This window comes from Lissotriton vulgaris, chromosome 2_1, assembly GCF_964263255.1.
Source record: "Lissotriton vulgaris chromosome 2_1, aLisVul1.2, whole genome shotgun sequence".
Lineage (NCBI taxonomy): Eukaryota > Metazoa > Chordata > Amphibia > Caudata > Salamandridae > Lissotriton > Lissotriton vulgaris.
Genome location: NC_141687.1, coordinates 537,812,815 through 537,831,880, shown reverse-complemented (window position 1 = coordinate 537,831,880; position 19,066 = coordinate 537,812,815). Strand labels below are relative to the sequence as shown.

Genomic DNA, 19,066 nt, shown 5'->3' with positions numbered 1-19,066 from the left:
AAACTCCTACAAGAAATCCAACTGACAAATGGCTCATAAGGTTTAGCACAAAGAGTGGATCAAGGCAGGAAGTCCGCTATGGCAGAAAGGACACAACTAAAAACCTTGTTAATGAACTTAACAATACAGTGTGCTGGATGGATTATGATCAGTGTTGTCTTTTTACTTGAGACAGAATATTTATTCTTTTATATTGTTCTGAAATTTGTAATTTTAACCTGTTCGAAGATTGTAACGATTTTTATTAATCAAACAATAAAATAAACTTGAACTTGAAACAGAAAACCACGATGGGCTATTAGCTTACAGTTTGCTGACTTCTTTCTCACTTTGTTGTATCATAAACCAGAAGTTTGTGACTTTGCCAAATGTTATTAATTATTTACTGAAAGATTGTAAGCATACTTCTGGGACAGCTAACAGGCATGCTTGAAACAAAAAGTTATATAGCAGTTTTGAAAGTACAATTCTCTTTCCTGCTACTCTGCTTCCAGACCATGAACAAGGGTAGATGGTATTGACAGTTCTACGCTGCAAAGGTGTCATCCTAAAACATGATATATTTAGATTGCATCTGGAGTTGGAACTTCTCGTTCAAGTCCTGGTTCAGGAAGAATACTGTTCACTTGGACGGACATAAGGGAGTGATAATCCACCAGAATCAAGTTCCTAAACCTATTTTGAAAACCTGTGTTTTCTGATGTTCTTCTATAAAGATCCGCCCAACCTAATCAACAGATTTCTCGCTGTCTAAACAAACCAAGGAGTTTTCCTTCTCTACATGCTCCACATTGCCCACCAAAGTATTTGTTTAGTGTTTTCACACCCTCGCCTACCTTGAAAGAAGTTGGACTGGCGTGCGTTAACAAGGGAAGACATACATGGGACCAGTGATACATTTTGCATGTACGTAAGAAAACCAAAGTGTCTGTATGAGATGCACTGCATTACATCTTTCTCCAGTTTGGGAATGACTGATAACTGTCTCAGTCACTGATGGGATGACGCTCTGAGCGGACCCAAATTGGATGAATATGAGAAAACTTGGACTAGTGACAATGCAAAAAAAATCTGAAGTGCCTTCCATGTCCTCAGACTCCTAATCGCTGTAAACCATCCTCCTTCTAGATCAGTGCATCGATGGTGTTGCCTAACCCCTGAGAATTTAGGGACACTTCCTCCATTTCTTTCACAATGGCCGTGTTATTAGTTGTAAGAACATAATGTGGTATTTAACTTATGGGAAATGAGCATTAACTTTGAAATGATATACTTCATATTTTAAAGTTATTGTATTCTCTTCTGCAGTGTCATTTACTGTACCTATTGTGTTATCTCATACAGTCCTACGGAATCAGAGGCCAATTCCACAAGACACGTGTTGGACATTTCAGTGCACCTATGCACAATGCATTTTGGAAATATGCAAAAATAATACACAAATAAATGATTCTAACAGCACCAAAATGATAACTGAATTTCTGATACAATTACTGAGAAAGAAGAAATATTCTGAGTGTGATTTAAATTATTCAGAATGGACTCTTCATTACATGGACAGCCACTTGTAAGCAATGAGAATTTTACTGAAAATTTCAAATTATGATTTGATATAATATTAATATTGGACGATAGTTCAGTGAAATATTACTAAAAAAATGTTTTTAAATGTATAAGTACTATAGGTATCTTTTAAAAGTTAGGTTCATCTTTCTCCCTCTCTCTCTACCATATTTTGTCCAACAGGTTACGGATGGAGAAGAGAACCACTTTATTTATACATTAAAAAAGCCTCTATCACTTGACAGGTGAAAGTGGATACTTAAGGAGTTTTTCTTTACAGAGTAATGGCTGTAAACGAAACTGCGATGGGTGAAAATTGCTGATTCAACATAGCGATTCAACAGATATGGTAAGAGTGCTTTTTGCTGACATATGGTTGTGCAAATACCATTCTCCACACATCAAATGTAAAATCTTTTCTGCATGAATGTATAGGCTGAGGAACATTTTGACTATTTTAGTATGTTCCACACAATCTATTAGAAGATTTAAATGGCTATAGTGAATATATCCAGCGCTACACAGTAAAATGTCAGTCTGTGAAAATAAATTTAGCCCTAGCCAGATAAGTGCATTCCATTTGCTGAGCTACATTTTGTGAAAACTCTGATATATGAAGATGGCCGTGTACCATCACTGCTTCTCCTGTTCTGGTAGACCCAGTTATCTGGCACTGGAGTGTCTCATTTTCATCAAAATCTGTAAAAATCCGATAAGAGCCACACACAGACATTTCAGAACCTGAACTGGCAAGTGTCACCTTTGGAACATTATCCAGTGCCTCAGAAACTCGAGCAGCAGGGCAAAATTAAAAATATTTGACTGGGTTTTGGGAAAGCACATAATATGCTTAGACAACTGTCTAAGTAGAAAATGAAAATTCGTTTTTTTCTGTGGTGAGCCACAACCACTGCAATATACTTAACAAGCATTGGCATAGCCTATAGGTCTCGCATTTGGGACCTTATAAGTGTTTAGCCATGCAACAGTTGGTGTTGTTGCACCAAGGATATTCTGCTGCATAACCAAATACTTATAGGGTCCAAAAAGCGAGCCGTATTGGCTATGCCAATGCTTGTTTGTTTTGTGTTGCTGTTTTCTTTATTATTATTATTATTATTATAATTCCATTTGTTGAGGGCGCAGCTACCCGGAGGTTTCCCGGCGCTAAGGCAAACAGAACGGTATACAGGGTGAGAGGAACATCAGACCAGAAGTTTAAGTATTGAAAAGCCAGGTTTTAATTCCTTTACGGAATGTCAAAAAGCACAATTCAGAACGCAAAGATTGGGGTAGGGAGTTCCATAAGGAAGGTGCTAGCAGGGAAAACGAGCGCCCTCCCATTTTGGCTCTGTTGACGCACGGAATCCTAAACTTGTTCTGAGTGGATGACCTAAGTGTGCGGGGGGGAATATATTGCTGCACCAAAGCAGAAAGATAGTGCAGGGCTCTTCCAGTCATAATCTTGTGCATGAAACAAAGTGCTTTGAATTTAATTCTGCTCTCAATTCGCAACCAATGCAGTTTACGCATATGAGATGCGGCCGATCTACAATAGCTGGACATGGTTTTTGTTAACAGTTCTTTACATCAAATGAACTTGTTTTCATTGCTCTGAATGTTGTTTCCATTCTGGTTGACTAGCTGTGCCCATGCGCCGAACTTTGCAAATGAGAAAAAGTCTGGTGCAGGCGCAATTTACAAGTGTGGAGTGAGTGAGCCCCAGGCAGCATGACTAACTCACACAGGAGTTCATGCACTGCACCTGCATACTCTGCATGGTTTAAGGAAACTCAACACACTCCCTCCCATGCATCAAACACATATTTACCAAGAAACTCTGAGAAGAGCCTGTCTACTGCACTGACGGCTGGTGATGTGTGTGCCTGGTGAAAGCGTGCACTGACAGCTGGTGGTGTGTGTGCCCGGTAAAAGGGTGCACAGATGGCTGGTGGTGTGTGCGCCCGGTTGAAGCGTGCACTGACGGCTGGTGGTGTGTGTGCCTGGTGGAAGCGTGCACTGACGGCTGGTGTTGTGTGTGTGCCTGGTGAAAGCGTGCACTGACGGCTGGTGGTGTGTGCCTGGTGGAAGCATGCACCGATGGCTGGTAGTGTGTGTGCTTGGTGAAAGTGTGCACTGACGGCTGGTGGTGTGTGTGCCTGGTGGAAGCATGCACTGACGGCTGGTGGTGTGTGTGCCTGGTGGAAGCGTGCACTGACAGCTGGTGGTGTGTGAGCCTAGTCGAAGCGTGCACTGACAGCTGGTGGTGTGTGTGCCTGGTGGAAGCGTGCACTGACGGCTGGCGGTGTGTGTGCTTGGTGAAAGCGTGCACTGATGGTTGGTGGTGTGAAACTGTGCACCAACGGCTGGTGGTGTGTGTGTGCCTGGTGAAAGCGTGCACTGACGGCTGGTGGTGTGTGCCTGGTGGAAGCATGCACTGACGACTGGTAGTGTGTGTGTGCCTGGTGAAACTGTGCACTGACGGCTGGTGGTGTGTGTGCCTGGTGGAAGCGTGCACTGACGGCTGGTGGTGTGAGTGCCTGGTGGAAGCGTGCACTGACGACTGGTGGTGTGTGTGCCCGGTGAAAACGTGCACTGACGGCTGGTGGTGTGTGTGCCCGGTGCAAGCGTGCACTGACAGCTGGTGGTGTGTGTGCCCGGTGAAGGCAGGCACTGACGGCTGGTGGTGTGTGTGCCTGGTGGAAGCGTGCATTGACGGCTGTTGGTGTGTGTGCCTGGTGGTAGCGTGCACGGACGGCTGGTGGTGTGTGCGCCTGGTGGAAGCGTGCACTGACGGCTAGTGGTGTGTGTGCCTGGTGGAAGCGTGCACTGATGGCTGGTGGTGTGTGTGCCTGGTGGAAGCGTGCACTGACGGCTGGTGGTGCGTGTGCCCAGTGAAAGCGTGCACCGATGGCTGGTGGTGTGTGTGCCTGGAGGAAGCGTACACTGACGGCTGGTGGTTTGTATGCCTGGTGGAAGCGTGCACTGATGGCTGGTGGTGTGTGCCTGGTGGAAGCGTGCACTGACGGCTGGTGGTGTGTAAGCCTGGTGGAAGCGTGCACTGACGGCTGGTGGTGTGTGTGTCTGGTGGAAGCTTGCACTGACTGCTGGTGGTGTGTGTGCCTGGTGGAAGCGTGCACTGACGGTTGTTGGTGTGTGTGCCTGGTGGAAGCAGGAGTATTCAGTGATAGAAGACACAAATTAAACTGAGGAAGAGGTGGGGGAGAAGGGAGGGGAGTGCAAGCAGAGGAGCATGATTCACAGCTAGAAGACACAAATGAAGCTGACCAGGAGGGAGGGGGAAAAGGGAGGGGGAGTGCAAGCAGAGGAGCCTGATTACAGCAATAAAAACACAGATGGCAGCTGTGCACATGCACGAGCTTGTGAACGCAAGCTGTAGGCCAGCAAAAGCCTCTGGTGGCACTTTTAAAAGCCACTTACTAAATGTCTCGAAGAGACAGCGCATGCGCTGTCTCAGGCGAGACCTAAAAAAAAAAGTGCATGGCGTTGACTTGAGACTGAATATACTGTTTTCAGGACACTCCCGCGCCGCACGGCCACCAGCTGTAGCGTGTGCTACTCCCTACCGCTGCGGCCCTCAGCCTCGCTGAGCCCGCCCCGTGGACCCCGCCCCCCCCCCCCGCTGTAATTCCCATCCTTTGTCGCCTTGCTGCCGTTTTTCTGTTGGTTTACTGATGTACTTTTGTGCCCCGTCCTTTGGTTTCCTTGTTGCCTTGCTACTACTGTGTGACTGTTTTATTGTGTTTTTTTCCCCCTGCGCCGGTCACCTCGCCCTGCCCCTGTGACCCCCGCCCCGCTTCCCGCCGCCGTGCTCACGGCCACGCCCCCTTTGCCTTCTGTGCCCTACCCGCTCCCGCCTCCCAGCTGCTCCTCCCTCCCTCCCACTTGGCCATATATGGCTACCGCGCGGCGCAGGTGAGCGTGACCTGTTTTCAGGACACTCCTGCGCCGCACGGCCACCAGCTGTATCGTGTGCTACTCCCTCCCGCTGCCGCCCTCAGCCTCGCTGAGCCCGCCCCGTGGACCCCGCCCCCCCCCCGCTGTAATTCCCGTCCTTTGTCGCCTTGCTGCCGTGTTTCTGTTGGTTTACTGCTGTACTTTTGTGCCCCGTCCTTTGGTTTCCTTGTTGCCTTGCTACTACTGTGTGACTGTTTATTGTGTTTTTTCTCCCTGCGCCGGTCACTTCGCTCTGCCCCTGTGACCCCCGCCCCGCTCCCCGCTTCCCGCCGCCGTGCTCATGGCCACGCCCCCTTTGCCTTCTGTGCCCTCCCCGCTCCCGCCTCCCAGCTGCTCCTCCCTCCCTCCCACTTCGCCATATATGGCGACCGCGTGTACGCGCAGCGGTCACGCGCAGCGGGCGCACCAAAGGTAAGCCCGCCTGCGCCCGTCCGCGCCTGGACCGCGCCCAGTGCCAGGCCCCCTGGCCCCCGCAGACACCAGCCCACCCGCCGGACCTACAGCACCACCGCACTCAACGCCGGCCGATTCCCGGGTTGCTACCGAGCCACCCCAAGACGCAACCACGGACCCTTCTGCTGCCACTCCTGCAAGTTCACCTGCATCCGGCCCTGCACTACACCAGCACCCACCAAGCCAAGCACCAGCAGCAACCACCTGAAGTGCATCCTGCTCAACACCCTCTCCGTCCACAGACACGCCGTCGAACTCTGGAACCTGCTCGACACCACATCTCCCGACGTCGCCTTCCTCACGGAAACCTGGATGAACGCCTCCTCAGCACCCGACATCGCCATCGCCATCCCGGACGGATACAAGATCACCCGGAGGGACCGCGTCAACCAGACGGGAAGAGGCATCGCCATCGTCCACAGGAACACCATCCACATCACGACCAACACCGACGACATCCTCCCAACCGCCGAACACCTGCACTTCCAGATACACACCGACCCCAAGACCACCCTCAGAGGCACTCTCATCTACAGACCCCCGGGACCACGCACAAAATTCAGCGAAGACATTGCAGACTTCGTCAGCCCGCACGCCCTCCCCTCCGCTGACTACCTCCTCCTCGGGGACCTCAACTTCCACCTGGAGAACAACAACGACCGCAACACCGCCACCCTGCTGGACAACCTCGCCAACCTCGGTCTCAAGCAACTGGTGACCACCCCCATCCACTACGCCGGACACACACTCGACCCCGTCTTCTCATCCAGCAAGGACATCGCCTTCAGCCACACCACCGGACTCCACTGGACGGACCACAGCTGCGTCCACTTCAGCTTCAGAAGGACCACGCTCCACCACCACCAGCAACAGCTTGCATGCAGAAGCTGGAACAAGATCACAGCCGACCAGCTCGCTGCTTCCCTGAGCCTGAACCCTACCACCAGCACAACGAACCCCAGCCAGGCCGCCAACAACCTCAAGAAGTGGATCAGCAACTGCGCAGACGACCTCGCTCCAAGAAGAACTGCCGAGCCCTCGAGAAAGCCTGGCGCAGAGACCCAACACCGGACAACATGACCACCCTCAATCTCGCCACCCGAAAACACCACCAACTGATCCACGCCACCAAGAAAACCGCATTCAGGGAACGACTGGACAACAACGCACACAACAGCAAGGAACTCTTCAACATTGTTAAAGAGCTCTCCAACCCCAACAACAACGACATCACCCCTTCACAAGACCTCTGCAACTCCCTCGCCTCCTACTTCCACAACAAGATCGCGGACATACACAACAGCTTCAACACTCAACCGACGCACGCCACGACCGCACCATCGCCCCCCACCACCACCCTCCGCGCTTGGACCCGAATCAGCACCGAAGACACCATCTGCACGATGAACTCCATCCACTCCGGATCTCCAACCGACCCCTGCCCTCACCACGTCTTCAACAAGGCCGACTCTGTCATCGCACCCCATCTGCGGGACGTCATCAACACCTCCTTCGACACCGCTACATTCCCGGGGAGCTGGAAGCACGCCGAACTCAGCGCTCTACTGAAGAAACCATCAGCGGACCCCACCGAACTCAAAAACTACCGCCCCATCTCGCTCCTCCTGTTTCCGGCCAAAGTCATCGAAAAGACCGTCAACAAGCAGCTGGCCGCCTTCCTCAAGACAAACGGATCCCTCGACCTCTCGCAGTCTGGCTTCCGGTCCAACCACAGCATCGAGACCGCCCTCATCGCTGCCACCGATGACATCCAAGCCCTGCTCGACAACAGAGAAACAGCGGCCCTCATCCTCCTGGACCTCTCCGCGGCATTCGACACGGTCTGCCACCGCACCCTAGTGCAGCGCCTCAGCAACATCGGAATCCAGGAGAAGGCACTGGAGTGGATCATATCCTTCCTCGCAGGAAGGACACAGAGAGTCCGACTCCCCCCGTTCAGATCAGAAGCCACCGAAGTCATCTGCGGCGTTCCTCAAGGCTCCTCGCTCAGCCCAACCCTCTTCAACGTCTACATGAGCCCCCTCGCAGCCATCGCACGCCAACACAACATCATCTCCTATGCCGACGACACCCAGCTGATCCTCTCCCTCACCAACGACCCCGCCACCGCCAGAGCCAACCTACACGAAGGGATGACAGACGTAGCCAAGTGGATGATGAACAGCCGCCTGAAACTGAACTCAGAAAAGTCGGAAGTCCTCATCCTGGGATCTTCACCCTCCGCCTGGGACGACTGCTGGTGGCCCCCCGCCCTGGGCAGCGCACCCAAACCAACAGACCACGCACGCAACCTGGGCTTCATCTTGGACTCCTCTCTCTCCAGGACCAGACAAGTCAACGCCGTCTCCTCGTCGTGCTTCAACATCCTGCACATGCTCCGTAAGATCTTCCGGTGGATCCCCACCGAGACCAGGAAGACGGTCACCCAGGCCCTCGTCACCAGCCGACTGCGCCAAACTCCAGAAGAGACTCCAGCGGATCCAGAACACCTCAGGAAGACTCGTCCTCGACATCCCTCGACACAGCCACATCTCCGGCCACCTGAGAGACCTGCACTGGCTTCCGGTCAACAAGAGAATCACCTTCCGTCTCCTCACCCACGCACACAAAGCCTTACACAACCAAGGCCCAAGATACCTCAACAGCCGCCTCAACTTCTACGCTCCCACACGCCAGCTTCGATCGACCGGTCACACCCTCGCCGCCGTCCCCCGCATCCGGAGAGCCACCACAGGAGGAAGGTCCTCCTCCTACCTGGCCGCCAAGACTTGGAACTCACTCCCGACCCACCTCCGCCTGACCCAGGACCACCTCGCCTTCAGGAAGCAGCTCAAGACCTGGCTGTTCGAGCAGTAGCGGACCCCCCAACCCCAAGCGCTTTGAGACCTTCCGGGTGAGTAGTGCGCTACATAAATGCCTGATTGATTGATTGATTGTGAGGTCATCCTTCTCCAAGTGCTTTTTCGTTATCGGGATCTGAAAATAAGAATTATGAAGGTCGATGAAACACGTCTAAAGGTTGCTGCAGGCCCACCATACAAAATGTCAATGTCCTTGTTTATTTCACTGCAGTCCAGAATTGGTATGCACTATGTTTTATACCTTTCCGCTTTTTAAACTTTCTTTATCATTAGAAATTCTGCTGACTTCTGCTCCAAGATGAACATGATAGACCTTGGGTGCATTCTTGGGTGGAACTGCAGGTGGAGGTATCTTGGCAAACATTTTGCACAATATTCAGCACTGGTTTGTTTTTGGTTACGATTTGCCACACTTCAAGATAATTTCTGATACTTCTACCCAATGGTGCCTCACATAAATGGACAACTGGGGTCGTTGTTGACTTGCTATGTAGGTCTCCTTTGCTGGCTAATTTTGGAACTACAGAATGTAAACCAAGTCATTATGATGCATTACTTGTGGTGCAGAAAGAAGAGGTGCTGAAATACAACCTTGAGCAGCTGGAAAACATTTCAGTAAGAATAACATTCCCAATATTGGATTATCAGAAGAGCTGGAAATTAACACTTTCTTAGACACCTCTGTTATTCAATCATTGAAAGATTATGTTAAATTGTTAAATCCAGATTTAGACTTCATTTTTAAAAAATCCATATTTTGAGTTTAAGAAGGATCCACAAAAGTGCATACGCTTCTCACCAATATCTTCAGCTGTGCTTTAGCTGAACTAACTCTTCAACATTCTCAGAAACAGCCTCAGAATAACATTCGGAATTTGCTGTGGAGGCCTTTGAGTGAAGGCAGAGCACTCCAGATTCAGTTGCAAATAGGGCTGTGCTCAGCTCTGTCCCCGCACCCCCATCCTTCAAGCAGATGGCCCATTCAGGCACACCTAATCCCTCTATCGTGTGACTGTCTGGGAGGAATTCACAAAGTCTGACAGTTAAACACAGTTATGTGACCCAAGACCGGCTTGCAGCACAAAAGAGCTAAGGGCAAAAAAATAACAACTTCTAAAAACTGCACTTTCAAAATTGAAATAAAAAACACTGACGTTACCATTACATAGGGCTTTTCATTACAATTCCAAAGACACCATACATGCCATAGTAACTTAATAAATGTAATAAGGAGTCTCCAATGAAATCCTATGGGAGGGGTAGGCATTACAGTAGTGAAAAACGAATTTAGTCGTTTATTTTTACTACCGGGCATATAAAACTTAAAGGTACATGTCTACCCTTTTAATTACAGTGCACCATTCCCTATGGGCTACATACAGCCTACCTTAAGTATGACACATATAAATAAAAGGGGAGTTTAAGGCTTGGCAAAGGAGCTTTCTTGGAAAGTCGACATGTCAGCTTAAAACTGCATTCAGTCTGCAGTGGCAGGCCTGGGATATGTTTATTTATTTTATTTATTTTATTTTGGAGATTTATAGAGCGCATGGCTGCCCGGAAGCGTCCCAGCGCTATCTGAAATCCACTATGAGCTCCAGAGGTGGGGTCAGGAGGGGAGAAGAAGAGGTCAGGGGAACAGCCATGTCTTCAAGGATTTGCGGAATGACAAGAGATTGGGTTGGGCCCGAAGGTCCGGTGGAAGAGTATTCCACATCCTGGACGCCTGAAATGAGAACTGCCGGCCTCCAAAGCGTGTTTTCTTGATCTTGGGTATTTTGGTCAAATGGGCGTTGGTTGAGCGTAGAGTTATGTTTGTCGTATAGGGAGTCACGAGATCTTTCAGGACCGGCGGGGCTTTTCCATGCAGGATTTTGTGGGTTAGGCACATGGCCTTAAAATGCACCCTTTGCTCCACCGGGAGCCAATGGAGTTCTTTGAGTGCAGGTTTGGCCGAGCACCATTTTTTAGTGCCTGTGAGAATTCGGGCAGCCGCATTTTGCACCACCTGTAGCCTAGCGATGACTTTTTTTGGGGAACCAAGATATAAAGCGTTGCCGTAGTCAAGTCTAGACTGTATAAGACCCTGAATGAGCAGTTTCCTCGACTGGAATGGGAGCAGTGGGAGGATCTTACGGATGGAGCGAAGCAGGCCAAAGCATGTTCCTGCGGTTTTCTTGGCCTGCGTGTTGAGGGTAAGTTTGTCATCCAGCCAAATCCCCAGGCTTTTGATATCGGTTTTGGGGGTTGGTGGTGGGCCCATGCTGGAAGGCCATAGAGACTCCGGGCGGAAGTGGGACTGGTTGCCCAGAACCATTAGCTCGGTTTTGTCCCCGTTGAGCTTTAAGTGGGAGTCGCTCATCCAGCTGACTATATTCTCCAGGCAAGAGTACAGATCGATGGTGGGGGATTCTGACTGGCTGAGGGAAACAACCAGCTGTGTGTCGTCCGCGTAGGTCAGGAGTTTAATGCCATAGGGGACGACAATTTGTTCAAGAGGTGCCATGTATACGTTGAAGAGTGTAGGGCTCAATGAAGAGCCCTGGGGCACTCCGCAACGTATCGGGGTTTCCCTAGAGATGCAGTCTCCCTCCGCCACCTGAAAGGAGCGGTTGTGGAGGAAGGATTTTAGCCATTCGAGGGCCGTCCCAGTGATAGCGAGGTTTTCCAGGCGTTGTGCCAGAATGCTATGGTTAACGGTGTCGAATGCTGCGCTGAGGTCCAGGAGGAAGATGTTACTTAAGTGGAACAATAAGTGCTGCAGGCTCACTGGTAGCATTTAATTTACAGGCCCTGAATGTATGGTATACCACTGTACAAGGGACTTCTATGTAAATTAAATATGCCATTTGGGTATAATCCAATTTAACCATATTTTAGGAGAGTGAGCACAAGCACTTTAGCACTGGTTAGCAGTGGTAAAGTGCACAGAGTCCTAAGGCCAATAGAAATAAGATCAGAAAAATATAGGAATAGAAACAAAGAGTTTGGGGTAAGGCTGACAAGTCTAACAACTGTGAATCTCATCACATTCCTTTCTTATACATATATGTTATATTCAAAACAATAAATGTACAGGGCCCAATTTAAATCATATCATCAGTTGCGATCTGACACCACATTTTTTGTTGCATTATATACAAAAATTAAACAGATGTTTGTCCTACATAATTTAAGGGAGTATTTAGAACCAGCAACACATGGCAACATAAATAACACACCAAAATACAAAATTAGCATTTCACTTATAAGAGAAATGATTAGATGATCCCTTCAACTGGAAAGGACAACTGTCTAATTGGTCCATGAAATTGTTGGCAGCTATCTCTTGGCACATGTTATTTCTGACACTAAGCCAACTTAATCACAGTAAATTGCTAATTATTATTCATGTATATTTTCCAGTGCACAAAAATTACAGAAAATATTCCGGCCAGGAATTTATAAATATTCAAGGTGCATGGGCCAGAATGCAGGCTATATACATGTGTTTTTCTCATGTTGAACATTTTAATCTGGTACTAGGCATTTAAATGTTCTTTAATGGACTGTAAAATAAAGAAAAACATATGTGGGGCAGCCCAGCTATATTTTATTTGGGATAAAGCAACAAAATACTTGGAGTCTCTGAACTGGAGATGCTAGACTATTCATCATAAGACACTGGTAAGACAATATTCCTCCAACAATTCTGGCCAAGTTAGTAGATATTCTTCTGATAGTACGGAGGGATCTGGTCTTAGCTAAACTGCGTGATGAAAAATTTAAACTATCAATACGTTTGGTGATCGCAAATTATTTTTCATTCTTTGTGTATAACTATGCCTCAGTAATCCCCTTTCTCTAAATCAGTTCCATGTATTTAGCTACTCTCGTTTCAGTAGCAATTTGTTTGCCATTATTCTTTGGTGAACGAAACCCCATCCTTTTACTCTTATTAATAAACCAAACTAACTACATTTCTTTGTCTGTATGTTCAGCTATTTACTTTCTTATTCCATGATTGAACCATTGCCAATGCCAGTTTTCTCATTTATTTCTATTCTGTATTGATAGTTAAGGATGTTTCCCCGATCAGTGACTGTTTTGTTTTCCTTTTAAAGGGTGGCCAGATAAATACCTGAAGTCTTATGACTAAGGAGAAACTCTGGGTTTGAAGACCTGCTATGGCTGTGCTATACATTTCCATCAACGTGCTGTTAGACGGTCACATTTTTTAAAACAAAAAACAGACTGCAATGTGAAACATGTAGTAAATGAAACAGTAATCCACATTGAATATTAAGCAAAGGTTATAGTGCCACGTGACCCGCGAAGTGCTGGAATACGTTGCAAAAAGCAACAATAAGGATCAGCAAAACAGAAACCTACCTTGGCACAGCTCCTAATACAATCAGGTTTGCTTTCTGTTTGTTGTTGCCAATGACTGCATTTTTCATATCTCTGTATTTTCAATAGGAAATAGAATTACATTAGTTATTTTCATGATTTAATAGAATATTTCAGACACATAACTTCATCGAGTACTATAAAAAAATACACATGCATTTCTGCCTACAGGTACCCGTCCGCTCAGTGTTTTGCTATATTTTACGGATTATATTCCCGGTTACAAAGTAGACTACATTGGTATCAACAAGCCTGTTAAGTAGTACCCCCAAATCATAGCGGACTTTAGGTGTTGGCTTCAATTAGTCTGATGCATAACAGAGTGATTACTCATGGCAAGACAGGGCATACTGCTCACGCAAATTAATTCTGGCAAGAATAGGGAACTACTGCTTTCAACACCAAATGTGATTTATCATTAATACAAAGGCGAAATGGTCAGGTATTTGGGTGAGGGGGCATAGGAGGGGAGTCACAAGTATTTTGCAACTGGAGAAAAGATTACTAAAAACAAAGCTTGAATGTTGTCCCTTCCAATGTTCATTCACATTCACTTTAATGATGACTGCAAAACAAGAAACCCTTTATAGACGTTGGATGCTGCAGAAGAGGTCACGTTTTTTGATGCAGTAGCAGCTTAAGCAGAACATTTACTTTCAGTTTGCATACATGATTCCAATCAAGATCATGAGGGGATTAGCTTTATTATCATTAAATGGCACCTTTCACGATCGTTATCAGTTGTTGGTCATTGATGCGACCCCAATGCTCTGTGGCAGATGTATCCGCCCTTTCTCACAGGTAACTTTTCACTTATTGCCAGTAATTGCAGTCACATATTAAGATGTTGTGGCACCAGTGTTTCACTGTCTTTACTGTTTATCAGAAGAAACTCTCTTTATCTTTGTCAAAGTAGTACATGTAATACTGCTTTAACAGTACAGTTTGTATAATGTACCACAAAACTCTACTAGATCAAGATTACAATATAAATAAATATAATAGAAACATGTGTCAACAATCGGACACAATAGCACCTCAGAGAATATTTATCAGAAATCCTCTTTTAGAGAAATGGAAAAAAATGGAAAAATGTGAACTGCGACAATCAGAATGCTCTAAAATCACGTAGGTGGCAAATATCAGAACAATACTGTGTGAGGTACCTTCACGCGACAGTGCTGAAATATTCCTAGTCATCCTTTCAGCTCCTTATTCCTAGCATATTTTGATGGCCGAAGGGGTAAATGTAAGTGCCTTCGAAACAGCCCTTTCAGCAACAAATGTTGGAAATGGAGTGCTTTGCAATGATATTAAAATGCCATAAATATACTCAAAGCTCATTAAACCAATTACAGTAAAGCAATAATTTACCTCATGCTCTAAACAGCAGAAATAGAAATATATAAGGAGACGTTTGAACCACATATTGTTGCATTAATTACAACGAAAAAGCAATAAAGGTATCAGTCATAGGAATAACCCATTAATATATACAAGAGTGGGACAGTTAAGTTTCAAGCTAATGACAAGAACATAGAAATATGTGAACACGGGTTCTGATGCCCAAGTAATTGCATTCCATTTGCTTAAACAGCTCCACGGCTTAAAAGAGCTAATATCTTATTAGCAATGACTCCTCTAGGATCCACTGCATCTGTTCAGAGAGGCAAGCTGGTTGTTCATAAATTAAAATAAGATTTACAAGATGAGGGACTAAGTGTAGAAGGGAGTTAACATTTCTTTCTTTCTCAAAGTACCTTCACTGATATTTATTAAAAGAAAAAAGAATATAAATCCGATTTCCTTCCTTCTTGCATGAAGCAATGTAAAAAGTAAAAAAAAAGAACAAAGAAAATATGTGGCTGCTCTCAGATGCAGAGTTAAACCACTTGTTAATAAGCGAATGTGTCTTGCTTTTGACGGATCTAGCAGTATCGCTTGGATTCTTTCTGTCAAAAGATCGTTTACAAAAGTAATCGGGTACTTACCTTCGGTAATGCCTTATCTGGTAGAGACAAGTTCTAGTCGCAGATTCGCCAACGCCTGAAGAGAGTAAAGAAGGAACACCAGCTAGGTCAGGGCCAAACAATGCACCCTAGGCCAAAAGCCATGCTCCTTACCTTTGTTAGGAAAGAAGGGCACCAGATAGAGTACAAGGAAATAACTCCATGACTAGTGTGGAGGAACACTCAACAAAACAGGAGGTAGGGGAGGTGTCAGGAGGAAGAAGAACCTCCGTGCACCACCTTTCGACTTGCACCATCAAATCAGTTACCTACCTTCAGTAACAATATATCTCTAAGAGACATACATGTGTTACGGATTCCTCACCTTAGAATTACCCCCAGGCGTCAGCCTGGATCCGGAGAATTTTTTCTTCAGTAGTTTTCTTCAGTAGTACCCCTGCGCATCGGTAGGTGGCGTCAATCGACTCTGCGTTAGTTGTTGGCGTCGTGGTCGCCAGAATGATGTCGCGGGATCTACTTGGACGCCGCCCCTACGCGCTGACCTCAGTTCTTTACACAACATCCCACGCCAGAAGCGTAGAGCCATGCAAGACACTGACCACTTGTGCAATAAAACTAGGGCCCTGAAAGGGAGTCCCTTACCTTTGAAGTCAGTACGCAGAACGGGGAGGATGGGTGGGACGGTGAGGAATCCATAACTAATATATGTCTCTTACAAATATATTGCTACCGAATAACTTCTTCATCTGAAAAAGACCATTAGTTATGGATTCCTCACCTTAGAATAGATACCCCAGCAAAACCAATCCTGGAGGTGGGTCTGCGAACCAAGTTCACTCCAGAAAGTCCTCGAGAACTGACCAGCCAAAGAAGCCATCTCTACGGACTTGGTTGTCCAGGCAGTAATGTTTGGTGAACGTGTGCAATGAAGACCACGTGGCTGCCTGGTAGATGTCAAGAAGAGGGACTCCACGTCATAAAGCAGTAATGGCTGCCGTCGCACTGGTGGAATGGGCAAGCAGCCCCACCGGAAGTTCCTTCTGTGCCAAGGAATAACAGATTTTGATGCAAAGAACGACCCACCGAGAGATGGCACGCTTTTGCATGGCCCAACCTTTCTTGGCGCTCTCATTGCCAACAAAGAGCTGGTCATCCACCAGGAATTGCTTTGTGCGATCCAGATAGAATGAAGGCGCACGTTTTGGATCGAGACGGTGGAGCATCTCTTCCATTTTCGAAGGATGCGGGGCGGGAAGAAGGTGGGCAAAGTGATGGTCTGTCCTATGTGGTAAGAGGTAAGCCCTTTGGGAAGGAAAGAAGGCCTAGTGCGAAGGACTACATTGTCCGGATGAACAGCCAGGAAAGGAGGTTTTGAAGAAAGAGCCTGAAGCTACCAAAAAAAGGCAGTTTTAAGCATCAAAAGTCTGAGAGGACACTTATGTTGTGGCTCAAAAGGAGCGCACATAAGGTAGGTTAGAACCAGAATCAAGTCCCACTGGGGCATTACGAAAGGAATGGGAGGAAAAAAATGAATAATGCCCTTAAGGAAGCAAATTACAATAGGGGACTTGAAAAGAGAAGGCTGATCAGGAAGCTGAAGAAAGGCCGAAACGGCAGAAAGATAGCCTTTTAGAGTGCCTAGAGCAGAGCCCTGTTGGGCCAAAGAAAGAATGAAGAGGAGAACCTCTGAAAGAGGGGCAGAAAAGGGATCCACAGCCTTTGCTGCGCACCATGCAACAAATTTGTTCCATCTACAGGCGTATACCGTTTTGGTGGAGGGACGCTGAGTTCGATCTCCTGGTGTTTAGAGAATCTGCCAGGTGTTAAACCACCAGACTGATGCCCTGATGTTCCAGCCACTTCCAGAGATGAAGTACCTCCTGACAAAGGGTCCACGAGCCCACCCCGCCTTGTTTGTTGCAGTACCACATGGCGGTGGTTTTGTCTGTGAAAACCTGCACTACTCTCCCATTAACAGAAGGAAGGAATGCCTTCAGTGCAAGCCGGATCGCCCAAAGCTCCAGAAGGTTGATGTGGAGCCCGGACTCCGCCGGAGACCAGAGGCCTCTGATCTCCACCTCCCCCATGTGGCCGTCCCACCCCAGGGAGTGATGCATCTGTCACCACTGTGAAACCTGGTTGGGGAAGGGAGAGGGACCTGCCGTAGACCCAATCCCGATTTGTTAGCCACCACTGAAATTGGTGTGCAGTGCCCTCCGAGATCTGGACACAATCAGAAAGATTCCCCTGATGATGTGCCCACTGGAACTTCAGGTGCCACTGCAGAGCCCGCATATGCCACCTGGCATAGTCCAGCAGCAGGATGCAGGACGCCATGAGGCCCAGGAACTCGGGGAAAGTCTGAGCGAAACCCGGGATAGAGGCTGAAAAAACGGAATCATAGCCCGAACATCCCGGATTCACTGCTCGGGAGGATAAGCCAGAAACTGCGCCTTGTCCAGATCCGCTCCGATGAAAATGAGCTTCTGAGAGGGAATCGGTGTGACTTCGGCACATTGATGGTGAACCCCAGCAAATGCAGGAGATCAGCCGTAGTCTGGAGGTGGGAGGCGACAGTCTGAGGCGAGCCTGCCTTTACCAGCCAGTCGTCGAGATAGCGGAAGACTGGAAGCCCTGAGCTGCTCAGATGAGCTGCGACCACTGCCATCACCTTCGTGAACACCGAGGGACGCTAGTAAGGCTGAAGGTGAGCACAGAAAACTGAAAGTGCTTGTTGCCTACCGTGACCTGTAGGTAACGCTGATGGACCGGCAGGATGGGGATGTAAAAATAAGCGTCCTGCGAGTCCAACGCTACCATCCAGTCTCCAGGGTCGAGGACAGACAGGACCTGAGCCAGAGTCAACATTTTGAACTTCTCCTTCAGGAGGAAGCGGTTGACGTTCCAGAGATCCAAGCTAGGATGCAGGCCCTTGTCCTGCTTGGGCACCAGAAAGTAGCGGGAATAACAACCACAACCTACTTCTGGAGCAGGATCTCACTCAATGGCTCCCTTGGCCAAGAGCCATAACATACGGTTGGAGAAGGGCCAAGTGATCCTCCGACATGCAATGGAATGGAGGTGGCATGTATGGAGGGGTAGTCTAGAAGGGAAGAGAGTAGCCCCGTTGGACTATCTGCAAAACCCACCTGTCCCTCGTGATGTTGAGCCAGTAGGGATTGGTGATGGCAAATCCCATCGCCCAATGGCGAATGGTGGCCCTGAAAGATCAGACTAGGAGGGCTTGGAGGTTGCTGCACTGCGAACGCTGGTGGACTGGCCAGCCCGCCTGCCCCCAGACCCACGACGGTGGGTCTCACGTCCCTGGCCGCGCACAGGCTGGACAGCTTGCGCAGGCCTGTGGCTCTGGACGGACGGAATGTTACAGGGCACCCCTTCCGTAGCCACGAAAGGGGCGAAAGGCAAACTGCACGGGCGAGAGGTGGAAGCAAGTCCCAATGACCTGGCCGGAGCCCTGGAGTCCTTAAAGAGCTCGAGCGCGTTGTCTGCTATGTCGCCAAACAAGCGATGGCCATAAAAGGATATGTCCAAAAGCGTAGCTCGGACATCACCCGAAAAGCCAGTGGACCTCAGCCAGGCGTAGCGTCACAGGGCTACTGACCATGAAATCGTCCTGCCTAGTGAGTCAGCAGTGTCCAGCCCACAACGTATGGCAAACTTTGCTGCATCTCTCCCTTTGGTAACTGCATGAGAGAGCACGGCCCTGGCCTCGTCAGTGCACTGTGGCAGCACATTCGCGAGTGGGAGTAACGGCCCAAGAGACATATGGTGTTCACCGGATGCAGTCACAAGCTGGAGGAAGAAAATATT

The 19,066-nt window shown here is 48.1% G+C and overlaps 1 protein-coding gene across 12 annotated transcripts in view; it reads right to left on the bottom strand.

The window, feature by feature from the left end:
• The window catches only part of ARMC8 (armadillo repeat containing 8), a 702,262-nt gene that overhangs the window by 534,816 nt on the left and 148,380 nt on the right, over positions 1-19,066 (bottom strand). For 9 of the 12 annotated variants that reach the window (XM_086955494.1, XM_086955495.1, XM_086955496.1 and 6 more), the window contains exon 3: positions 13,248-13,319. In XM_086955494.1, the coding sequence (XP_086811620.1) occupies positions 13,248-13,319 (72 nt within the window). Of the gene's footprint in view, positions 1-13,247; positions 13,391-19,066 lie in introns of all 12 variants that reach the window. The other 3 variants (XM_086955498.1, XM_086955499.1, XM_086955501.1) reach the window with 1 other exon arrangement.